We start from the raw sequence: 12,981 nt of genomic DNA on the forward strand, positions 1-12,981 counted from the left end.
TCAGGGGAAACAGTCTTTGGACCCTCCCTGGAAGAATTTCCTTCCTATCTCCCTCCAACAGTAGTTACATATTTTCTAGTCCTTCCTGACTACACCCTCGCGTACTATACATAATGTGATAGCAATTGACGGCTGATACATGGACAGATTTCTATTCAATAACACTAATAAAAGAGTAAGGTGGCAAACAAAGACAACTTATTTTGGCACAAATCTTCACTCACAACAATTGTGGGAGCATTTCAGCCATCAAACTTACTTTAGCATTTCTATTGTCAGCTAATATGCACGAGTGTGTTCACTCTATTTAGTTTCTACAGATGGTTCTCTTAAAAATGAATCTGATATTTTAATTTGCAGGCTCCTACCCATCCCCACACCTCAGCATCCAGGATAAAGAACATGTAATTAATGCAAATGAAACTTTAATAATTACATGCAGGTGAGAGAAAGTTCTGTATTCTACCTGACATAATACTTTTAAAGTAAATATATATCACATAATCTTATACTTAATTTGTAATTATATATCACATAATCTTGTACTTGATTTGTATATTTATGTGTAAATGAGTGTGTATTCCTGAGCATCTATTCTATTCTACTCTATAATTCTTTTAAGTCAATCTTTCTTTCTAGTTAGTATTATGCATACCAGCTATGACCTAAAGTCACTACTGGCAGTATCAATGGGCACAGAGTTAAGTATTTGTAAGATTCTTTTAACCTTGTATAAAATGAAGATCATTCAAGATAAAGAAGTTAACATTTGTGTTACTGTACTGTTTATAATTCACAGTGTAAGCCCTGATGTATTAAAACAGTCAGATATTGACCATTTCCAGTTTTTTTATATTAAAATGTATTGATTAACTATAACGTTGAAAAAAAATGAGATTTATAAAATTTACTACAGAAAGTTTGCAATCAGCTTTGATCATTTTTGAAGCAGGCAGATAGGAAAATATGAAGTTTTTTAAAAAAGTTTATTCATTAGTCACAAGTAGGCTTACATTAACATTGTATTGAAGTTACTGTGAAAACCCTCTAGTCACTACACTCCAGTACCTGTTTGGGTACACTGAGGGAGAATTTAGCATGGCCAATGCACCTAACTAACACATCTTTCGATCTGTGGGAGGAAACCCACACAGAATTAGAGAGAATGTGCAGTCTCAATGACCCAAGTTGGGAATCAACCCTGGGTACCTGGAGCTGTGAGGCAGCAGTGCTAACCACTGTGCCGCTATGCTGCTGTGCCATGATGTTATCATTCATAGCTCATAGTTCATGTTGCATTTCTGTCAACAAAGGTGGCATGTGGACAACGCTTTATGAATTAATTTAATTTTTCCCATGATCTCTCACTAGGAAATTTACTAAATATCTCAAAATATATGTTTAATGAATTTGCCACTTTTTTGTTGAAACTGCTGAAATGTTTTTATTTTCTGCATAAAATTGATACTGTCTTTTGGATTGATTAAGATGTTTCAAAAAATATCAAATCGGTGACAGATTTCTTCCCTGGCCTTCCCCTTTGAACTGCCTGCTGCCAATTCATCTCACCAAGCTGACCATCTCACTATATGTTGATGCACCTTAAATAAAGAGCTATGAATAGCAGAATGCATCCCCAAGGTGCCTCACCAGGGAGAGCTACTGGTTTTAGCATTAATTCATGAAGGCAAAATAGTTCAATAATAAGTCATGTTCTGGAGCTACCTTTCTTTGCAATTTTCACTTTTAAATAGTAGTGGAAATACAACAAATGTGTATGCAACTGTCTTAATTTTTCTAATTATGGGACATAACCACTCATGAAATAACCTCACTGTGAATACTATGATCTATTATATTCTAAATAATTACTCATATTTCTAATTTAAATGGTAATTGCAACTTCATCCTGAAGAACCACATTCTATTAATTATAATATGCCTGTTAAATAATAATTTGTATCCTGGATTTTGTTTCTTTTTGGAAACAGAATGGGAAAAAAATGAGTAAAAATCGTAAGTTCAATACTTTTTCTCTTCACTTTGTTAAATGAAATTTTATCATCATTTGTGGTTAAGCAAAAAACCAAATGAAAAGAACTTCATGCAGCTCTGCATTTCTAACCAAGAACATGTTGCTTCTGAATGTTTGCTGCAGTGGACGTGAGCCGTTGGAATGGTCATGGCCCAGAAATCACAGTAGCATGGAGCACAGGATATCATTGAGTGACTGCACCAATAGGACTTTGTTTTGCAAAACTCTTATTCTGACAAAAACCATTGCAAATGATACAGGGACATACCGATGTTTCCACAAGCATTCTACGATGCAAATAGCTGCAAGTATCTATGTCTTTGTTCAGGGTAAGAGAATTTTTCTTAAAATGTCATTATGCAGCAATGGAAAGAAATTTGTTTGCGTAGGTTCCAGTAAACAGCAAACATTTCCACCTCATTACTCCTCTAGAGGTCACTTCTTCTCTGTTTAGTGTCTAAGTATTCCCATGTAGTAACTTAAAAAGGTAACTAATGAAGGAAAAAAATACAACCAACTTTTTAAACTTGACATTATAAGTAATAGCACAAGTATCAGTAGCAATAATAGCAAATGAATTCAATGCTTGCGTATGGAAATAAATACAAACAGAGCTCATTTTCAATTGTTAACATTTTCTCCAGTAGGTAGCATTTCAATTTAAACTTGCATTTCCTGCAGCATGTGGATTCATTCTGTTTTACTCTTTGATCTCAGGGCAATGCCTCGTTTGTGGGAACAGATACAGATCCTTATCAGATGCCGTACAAATGATCACCTTTGCTTCCACTGGAGTAGTGTACCCACAATAAAGCCCACCACATGCTGGGGTTAACCTCCATAGGGTTCCTGTTCTTCAACTTCCAAAGCAATGTGGTTAAATGCACATTGCCTGCAGCACTTCCTTCTGTCTTACCGATCAGACAGGGTTATAATGAGAAAACAGACCAATTTCCTGATTGGTGTCCTTCACGCCTTGCATTTTATGTTTGTCATACTATTATACTTCAGACAATTGTGAATCAACCTCATACAGTGATTTTTAAAAAAATAAAAAAAATGCAATTCTCCTGGAGCTATAATGCTTAACCAAAATTACAATTTTTGGGTAATACCTTATAAGTTTAATGGGAAAGGTGCTTTGTCCTTTATTCAAAGCTTTTTAGTCAGCAGATCTTACGCTGATGCAACTTACTTACTCAAATACTTTGTAAGATAGCTCATTTCAGGCTGAAGCATATGACAAATCCATCAGTGTCATATAAGTAAAGAAAGCGTCGATAATGGATATAAATGATCTGAGAGAAAAAGCTCAAAATTTGCTCTCAGCATATGTTGACATTCTTTTAGAACATAGACAATAAAACATTACAGCGCTGTTCAGGGCCTTTGGCCCTAGATGTTGCGCCATCCTGCGGAACCAATCTAAAACCTGTCTAACCTACAATATTCCAATATCATCAATATGGTTATCCAATGACCATTTAAATGCCCTTAATGTTGGCGAATCCACTACTGTTGCAGGCAGGGCATTCCACGCTCTTACTACTCTCTGAGTAAAGACCCTATCTCTGACATCTGTCCTATATCTATCACCCCTCAATTTAAAGCTACGTCCCTTCATGCTAGCCATCTCCACCCGAGGATAAAAGGTTTATACTGTCCATCCTATCTAATCCTCTGGCCTCTATTAAGTCACCTTTTAACCTTCTTCTGTCTAATGAAAACAGCCTCAAGTCCCTCAGCCTTTCCTCATAAGACCTTCCACCATACCAGGCATCATCCTGGTAAATCTCCACTGCACCCTTTCCAATGCTTTCACATCCTTCCAATAATGAGGCGGCCAGAATTGTACGCAATACTCCAAGTGTGGCCACACCAGAGTTTTGTACAGCTGCAACATGACCTCATGGCTCCTAAACTCAATCCCTCTACCAATAAAAGCTAACACACTGTACGCCTTCTTAACAACCCTATCAACCTGGGTGCCAACTTGCAGGGATCTGTGGACACTGAGATCTCTCTGCTCAACCACACTACCAAATAACTTACCATTAGCCCAATACTCTGTATTCCTGTTACTACTTCCAAAGTGAATCACTTCACACTTTTTTGCATTAACCTCCACTTGCCAACTCTCAGCCCAGCTCTGCAGCTTATCTATGTCCCTCTGTAACCTGCAACATCCTTTTGCACTGTTCACAACTCCACCGAGTTGAGTGTCATCCACAAATTTGCTAACCCATCCTTCTACGCCCTCATCCAGGTCATTTATAATGAAGTATTTTAGCTAATACCTCAGTTGCATGCCCAATAGCTCCATTGTACGTAGCTGATGAGATGCTGAAGAGGTTATTTGGCTAACAACACATTTTTGAACAATTTTGAAGTGCCTATAAACTTTAGAATTTTTGATGCCTCACTGGAGCTTAGAGAAGTTACAAGAAAATATATTGATTGATTTGCAATTGTCAATGCGGCTTGTAGGTGTTCAGACTGATACAAAGTTCACTCAGAAACTTTATGTAAATCTATGTTGTGACAATGTTTATTAATTGACTGGTGGTATAGATGGTCACTTACAAGCCTTTTGGAACTTTCTAATCCAATACTGACATTTACCAATATTTTTATGCATTTATGGTTTGAATGTGTATCAGCATTGAAAGTAGACAGACAAACATTTGTCAAATGTGAATGACAAATTGCATCATTGTTCTCACTGAATTTTAGAGGCAGCTTTATTAACTTTCAATTATTTGTTGGTTATTTCATATGAAAATCATTTCCTTAATAAAAAGTAGCATGGTGACACAGCAGCTAGCACTGCTGCCTTGCAGCGCTAGGGATCTGAGTTCAATGCTGACCTTAGATGACTGTGAGGAGTTTGCACGTTCAGCCCATCTCCTTGTGGATTTCCTCCAGCTGTTCCAGTTTTCTCCCACACCCCAAAGATGCGTGGGTTAGGTGGATTGGCCATGCTAAATTTCTCCTTAATGTCAGTGGGATTAGCAAGATGAATACATGGGATTATAGGAGTAGGGCCTGAGTGGGAGTATTGTTGGTGCAGGTTTGATGGATCGAATGGCCTCCTTCTGTACTATAGGGACTCTATGATTCTATGAACACTCATATCAAAAAAGAAAAATTAATCAAACATTTTAGGCCTGGTTCTTAGAGGTTCTTCTGCCTGCACTAATTTTGGTGAAAGTCTGTTAATTCCATCATAAAACAACATTAACCTTGTTGCTTGGCAATCTCCTTTTCTGGGCTTTTCCAAAAAGCCTTGTAAAACGCAGGATTATTTCCCACGTCGTCCAAGTTCAGCGATATTAAAATGCTCTCACTGGGGCTATTAGATATGATGTGGGAGGATGAGGGCCTTCTTACTCTAGAAGTTTGTATTTTCCTGACCCCATGGTGGAAAGGAGACAGATTTTCTGGCTGAAGGGGGCAAATGTTGGTTTAATGCTTGTGCATGCTCCCTGACTCAATACAAATTTATGGGCTCCCATTGATCAGTGGTGAGTGTGGTCTGCTATAACTGCAAATTTATAGGCCCTTAACCCTTTTCCCTTTCTCAATATTCCTGCCATCTGGCACAATCTTTGAAGAAGAAGGAAATAGGGATTTTCTGAGTGATGGATCTTTCGTCCACTTTGACCAGTATTAATCCCTTTCATTCAGCCCATGCATTCTTTGCAAGGCCAGAATTACTAACATTACTTTTCCAAGATGAAATAGCTGCAGGAATTTTTTTTTTTACTGTGAAACTGTGAATGTTGAAATGTTCTTGATGTAACAGTCTGAAAAGTGGCAAAGTTGCTGCCTAAGGTGGTAAACTTGTGAAAGCTGACATGCAATCCAAATCTTAAGAATGGGAAACCAGTTGTCCATCAGTAGAGTAATCAAAAAACCATACACTTTACATCTTGCCACATTACGTCAAATGGACTTCTACTCCTAAGCCCAACCAGGAACTATAGGCATTGGTTGGAATTTCCTGGCCTCCTTGCAGCAGATTTCCCGGCAGCAGAGGCAGTTTTCCAAGGGTTTTGGTGCGATTTTCCAGTCCCACCAAAGACAATGGCCATTTGCATTGGCTGCCAGCTGTGCCACTGAGGAGTCCATCTTAAGTGGGACTGGAAAATCCTACCAGTGGGATGAGTTGGAAAATCCTAGCCATTGTTTCAAGTTTCTTGAAGGACTTTGCAATTATATTGTTCTAAGGATATAATTTAAGTCATCAGCATCTGTTGATAGCCTAAATGTGATCTAGAAGCATCTGCCAGTTATATCAAATTACTCCCCTTTGGGGCTAAACAGTTATGTTGTTTACTTTTTAGACTATAAAATTCCCTTTGTGAATTCTTATCCTGGGAACCCAGAAGCACTGTACATAATGGAAAACAAGACACCAGTCGTTCCATGCAAGGTTTCCATGCCAGATCTTAATGTGACTCTACATACGGTAAATATAATTGCTTAAGTTGCAATGCATAACATCATATAATTTGTCACTCCCATGCTGTAAGTTAAGGCCCGGGCTACAGTGAAAATAGATCTGTTTGAACGCAGCACTGAGTTTAAATCAACAAGCTGAATTCAGTTTTCTGTCAATTCCTTTCCCCTACAAATGAAATGGCGTCTATTAGAAACTGTGGTGGGACTTCCAAATCCAGATCCCACCCATCATTGTTAAAGGTTCCTGTAGTCTCCATGACTCTGCAAAATCCATCCCTTTGTGTATTTACAATACAGTTTACCTTTTTAACAGCCATGTTATTCAAGAAATGAATGTACATAGACATCTAATATAATGGTATTAATAGTGTGATCACGTTCAGAATAATTGTTTATTTATCTGCATCATATTGGAATACTGGCGCCCTCTCTGAAATGGAAACAAAAGTAACCATCAGTTAAATCAAGCATTTTAGGATACTGTATTGTATTATACAACAAAACAGTGACATGGACAGAGAGCAGGTATTGAGGTCCTTTGATTAGACTTTCAGGAGATAAGGAGGAAATTAAAAAGCAGGACCTCAAAGGTAATAATGTACAGATTACTCCCACAGTCACACACATGAAAGCATAGGAATAGGAAGATCGGGAGGAACAATGAATGATTTGAGGCAGGTTGTAAGTGGGAGGTCTTCAGATTTTTGGATCATTAGGGCCAATTCTCAGGCAGGAGGCACCTACTCAATAGGGAAAAGTTGCACCTCAACTGGACTGGGACCAATGTCCTCATGGGGAGATTCACTAGTGTAGTGGAAGAATATGATCTAAATTGATAGTTGGATGGGCATCAACATGTAGAAGGAGAAAAGAAAAATAAAGTGAATAAAGCAGTGGAAATGTTAGGTAGTTGTAGAGAAGGAAGCTGTATCATATTAGGAAGGAGCAGACTAAGCATACAACAATAAGTTTAGAATGCGTTCATGTAAATGCACAAAGGGCTGGGTCCGAGAAACCTATTTAGCTCTTTAAAAATTATTGATAGGAGCTGGATTTAGAAGTCCCACCATGCTTTCCAATGGATCCCATTTTTGCCATTAGGGGAAAGGGAGCGAAGTGCAACTCACATGAGGGAAAACTGAATTCCACTTTAAATCAGTGCTGGGTTCAAAAAGATTCAACTTTCGCTGGAGCAATGGCCTTCACTTATGGTTTGAGAGTCACAAATTTTTAGACTGGATGTAAATGCTTGTGTAGGACAGATAAAGTCTGCAGGGGCTGTCAAGCTGTGAAACTATTTCAATTCACAACCCATTAAAAATGAAAAACTTCATTGCAGTGTTAATGTAAACCTACCTATGACTAATAAATAAACTTTACTTTAAAATGACTGTCTATATTAATGTGAGTAGAATAAATCTGCTCTAGCAGCTCCAACAACTGTTTGCTGACATTGTTAATGTCAAAGAATGCTATCCTTATTAATGCTTGTCTAGTTTCCACAACCTAAAATTATCTCAGCAGTGATTTACTAGCTCATAATTTTATTGAAAGTTCAAGGAAGTTATAAAAAGATTAACTGTCTTTGATGTGGGGTTATGATTACAAGTCTTTTTGCCTTTATAAAGGATTCAGTAATTGATGCTATTTAAAAACTATGAATGGGCTTTCAGGAATGGGATTTTTTTTACTGTAGTAAAGGCTATAATACATATTCAGAACTTTATCTTATTTCATCTGAACTCGGCTCCTAGGGTCTGCCCATTGGTAGATACCGGGTAAGTTGGCATGGAGGTCATGAGGGGCAAGTGTGGTGGATGGGTTTTGAGTACAGGAGCAGGGATGTGTTGTTGAAATTATACAGGGATCTTGGTGCGGTCACACCTAGAAAATTGTGTGCAGTTTTGGTCTCCTTTTCTGGGGAAGGGTGTTCTTGCCCTCAAGGGAGTGCAGCGAAGATTTACCAGGCTGATTTGGGAATGGTGGAACTGATGCATGAGTAGAGATTGACTAGGTCAGGATTGTTTTCGCTGGAGTTCAGAAGAATGAGGGAGGATTTTATAGAGACTTTTAGACAGGGTAGACGCAGGCAGGATGATCCCAATGGTGGGAGTGTCCAGATCCAGGGATCACAGTCTGAGGATTCAGGGTAGACCATTTAGGACGGAGATGAGGAGACATTTCTTCACTCAAAGAATGGTGAGCCTGTGGAATTCATTACCACAGGATGCCAAAACATTGAATGTATTCAAGAGGCAGCTGGATTTTGCACTTGGGACGAATGGGATCAAAGTTTATGGGGAGAAAGCAGGATTAGGCTATTGTGTTGGACTATCAGCCATGATCGTGATGAATGGTGGAACAGGCTTGAAGGGCCAAATGGCCTCCTTCTGCTCTTATCTTGTATGTTTCTATGCTGGCATGAGGCTTGAGTGGAAGCAGAGAAGTGGAGGAAAAGGATTTGGGCTGTCAGGGGTGAGGGTTAGAGAGCCTAAAAATTAAGGAATAAAATGGGAATGTGTGTCAGAGTACTGAGGCAGGCTATTTAAACAGCTCATCTCACCGTTGGGTGTTTTTGTAGCTGCCTATAATCTGCATCTGGGGATGGTATGCCCAATTCCGTTCTGCACCATACCGCCACCCTATAGCAAAAATCAGGTCTAGTAAGACACCTTCTTACAAAACCAGTGTGATGAGCCAGAAACTATCCTCACACTATCTGCTTTGAAAGTGAAAATCCAGCCCAAAGGTTTGTTGAATAGGATTGGTAAGGTGCAAGCACAAATAACTGTGGGACTGTGGTGCAGTGACAATAATGGATATGTGGTGTAAAAATGGCGAGGAACAATTGCTTAATATTCAAGGATACAAAATATTCTGAAAAGATAGGGAAGGGAAAAAGGGAAGTGGTGTGGAATGCGAATGAGGGAAGAAACTGAATTTTGGAAAGTAAGGATGTCAATGAGAGGGCAAGAGCAGAATCCATTTGGTTCAAGATGAGAAGAATGAAAAGTATGATCGCACAGCTCAGGTTGCTCTATAGTATTATTTCCAAGCATTATGAGATAAAGGAGCAAATCTGCAGGGAAATCATAGATATGTGGTTAGCACTACTGCATCACAGCACCAGATACCAGGCTTCAATTCTGGCCTCGGGTCAGTGTCTGTGTGGAGTTTTCACAATCTTCCTGTGTTTGTGTGGTTTTTCTCTGGGTGCTCCGGTTTCCACCCGCAGTCCAAAGATGTGTGGGTTAGGTTGATTGGCTATGCTATACATTGCCTCTTAATGTCAGAGGGACTGGCAGGATAAATATGTGGAGATTGCGGAGATAGGGTTAAGGTGGGATTGTTGCTGGTGCAGGCTCGATGGACTGAATGGCCTCTTTCTGCATTGTAGGGATTCTATGATTCTATTTTATATGTAAAAACGATGGAATGATGATATTGAGAACTTCACTTACCCAAATCTCGCTTGGGATAATGTTAAGAGTTAAAGTTTCATTGATCAGATCATTGAATACAGGAGTTGGGACATTTTGTTTAAGTTATACAAGACATTGAAGTACTGTGTCACCCTATTATAGAAAGGATATTACCAAACTAGAAAGAGTGCAGAAAAAATTTACTAGAATGTTACTGGGACTTGATGGCTTGAGTTACAAGGAGAGGCTGGACGGACTGGGAGTTTTTTCCCTGGGGCATAGAAGGCTGAGGGGTGATCTGTAAAATAATGAGGGGCATAGATCAGCTGCATAGTCAATATCTTTTCCCAAAGGTAGGGGAGTCTAAAACTAGAGGTCATACGTTTAAAGTGAGAGGGGAGAGATACAAAAGTGTCCAGAGGGGCAGTTTTTTCACACAGAGGGTGGTGAGTGTCTGGAAGAAGCCGCCAGAGATAGTAGTAGAGGCAGGTACAATTTTGTCTTTTAAAAAGCATTTAGACAGTTACATGGGTAAGATGGGCATAAGAGGGATATGGGCCAAGTGCGGCCAATTGGGACTACCTTCGGGGTTTAAAAAAAAAGCGGCATGGACAAGTTGGGCTGATGGGCCTGCTTCCATGCTGTAAATTTCTATCACTCTAAAGGATTAGAAGATTTGCTTCCCAGATTGCGAAGAGAAGTAGGAGCCGAGAGAGCAGGAGGGCTTGTCATAATCTTCCAAATTTCCCTTGATGTGAAAAAAGTTTCCATAAGATTAAAAGACAGTCAATGTGGCATCCTTATTAGAAGAAAGTGTGGAAGGAAATTCATTATAACTACTGGTCAGTGTAACATTAGCGATGGATGAAGTTTTAAAAAATATATCAAGGAAAAACTGAACAAGCACTTGGAAAAGGAAAACTATTTTTGATGAACTAACAATGTAGGTTGATGAATGCAGTGGATTTTAAGAAAGCGTTTGACAAACTACCAAATAAAAAGCTGATTAACAAAACTGAGGCTCAGCAAATATGACATTCCAACTTGGATAAAAAAAAATTGCTTCAGAACAGGAAATAAGTCATGGTCAGTGGTTGTTTTTCAGACTGAAGGATGATGAACAGTAGTGTTTCCTAAAGATCAGTGCTCGGAACACTGCTTTTTGATACATATAAATGACTTAAATATTGGAATACGGAGTATAATTCCAAAATTTGATGATACAAAACTTGGAGATGTAGCAAACTGTGGAAATGATGCCAACTGTCTGTAACAGGACATAGGCAGACTAGCAGAATAGGTGGACAAGTGATAGATGGAATTGAATTCAGAGAAGGATGAGGAGATGTATTTTGGCAGTAGAGATTGAGAGAGGAAAATACACTTACTGGCACAGTTCCAAAGAGTGTGTCGGGACTGAGAAATGTCATGGTTCATGTGCATAGGTCTTGGAAAGTGGCAGGATATATTGAAAGAGTGTTTAGCAAATGCTTTCTTAGGTCTCATAAATTGAGATCTTGAATACAATTGCAGGTATGTTGCACTGAGCGTTCACAAAACTCTGGTTAGGCCTCAGCTAATCCACAACTGGGGCAGCACGGTGGTAGATTGGTTAGCGCTGTTGCCTCATAGCGCCAGGGGCCCAGGTTCGATTCCTGCTTGGGTCACTGTCTTGGCAGAGTCTGCACATTCTCCCTGTGTGTGTGTGGGTTTTGTACCAGGTGTTCGAGTTTCCTCCTACAGTCTGAAAGGGGAGTCTAAAACTAGATGGCATTGGTTTAAGGCAAGAGGAGAGAGAGTTAGGTGCATTGGCCATGCTAAATTCTCCCTCAGTGTACCTGAACAGGTGCCGGATTGTGGCAACTAGGGGATTTTCACAATAACTTCATTGTATTTTAATGTAAGCCTACTTGTGACACTAATAGGAAATTAAAAGCAGAGTACTGTTTCCAGTACTGGTCACCACAGTTTGGGAAGGATGTGAGTGCTCTTGAGAGGGTGCAGTGGAGATTTGCCAGAATGGCTCCAGAGATGAGGGATTTTAGCTACAAGGTTAGGTTGGAAAAGCAGGGATTGTTTAACTTGGAGTCATGGATATTGAAGGGAGATTTGACGGAGTTGTACAGATTTAGATAATTTAGGAAAAGAGAAGCTGGTCTCATTAATTGATAGTACAAATGCAAGGGGATAAAGATTTAAGGTTTTGAAGTGCAGGGGGATACGAGGAAGAGCTTTTTCACACAGCATGTGTTAATGACCTGGAAGTTATTGCCTAAGAGGGTGATGGAAGCGAAGACAGTCAATGATTTTAAAAGAAAATTGGAGGTCACTTGAGGTAAATAAATTTGCAGAGCTATCGGTACAGAATGATGGGCCAATGAGACAGATTGAATTGTTCTACAAAGAGCCAACATGGAATCGATGGATGAATGGCCTCCTTCTGTGCTGTTATACCTCTGTAACTCTATGACATATTTTATAATATTAAGTAATCATTGAATATATTCTGAAAAATAGTCAGCAATTATATTTTGATATTGCAATTTTTCATCCATTAAATAATCTTTGTTTAATTTTTGAACAGAAATATCCAGAAAAATACATTGTTCCTGATGGGAAGACAACTTTCTGGGACAATCAGAAAGGGTTCACTATTTCAAGTCACAAGATCAGAGATGTTGGAATGGTGGCTTGTGAGACAACAATAAATGGAAGAGTCCATAGTTCCAATGTGTATGTGGTGGTAGTTTTAGGTAAGGTGCCTTTGTACATTTATGCTGAGAAGCTAATTTTTATACATCATACTTAACTTCCACTACAGAACAACTGTTTTTGAAAAATGAACATAGGACAGATGGGACATGTACTTGCCAGCCCAAAGGTTTTATCATAAGACCCAAGCCAATATTTGGCCAGACCCTGTGCAGTTTATTTTGGTGAGGTGCTAGTATAAAATGCCTTCCTTAGAGGCAGCTTTCCCATCAGATAGTGGGATATTCAGCAGGGACCACTGAAAAAGCAATTCCTACTGCAGTACCTAGAGTTGGAAGCGTTGGGAAT

The 12,981-nt window shown here is 39.1% G+C and overlaps 1 protein-coding gene across 2 annotated transcripts in view; it reads left to right on the top strand.

Moving 5' to 3' along the window:
* kdr (kinase insert domain receptor (a type III receptor tyrosine kinase)) overlaps nt 1-12,981 on the top strand; it is a 68,504-nt gene that overhangs the window by 8,062 nt on the left and 47,461 nt on the right. For both annotated transcript variants that reach the window (XM_080187458.1, XM_080187468.1), the window contains exons 2-5: nt 361-442; nt 2,159-2,364; nt 6,382-6,506; nt 12,506-12,674. In XM_080187458.1, the coding sequence (XP_080043584.1) occupies nt 361-442; nt 2,159-2,364; nt 6,382-6,506; nt 12,506-12,674 (582 nt within the window). The remainder of the gene's footprint in view (nt 1-360; nt 443-2,158; nt 2,365-6,381; nt 6,507-12,505; nt 12,675-12,981) is intronic.

This window comes from Carcharhinus amblyrhynchos, chromosome 1, assembly GCF_965287045.1.
Source record: "Carcharhinus amblyrhynchos chromosome 1, sCarAmb.v2.hapA, whole genome shotgun sequence".
Lineage (NCBI taxonomy): Eukaryota > Metazoa > Chordata > Chondrichthyes > Carcharhiniformes > Carcharhinidae > Carcharhinus > Carcharhinus amblyrhynchos.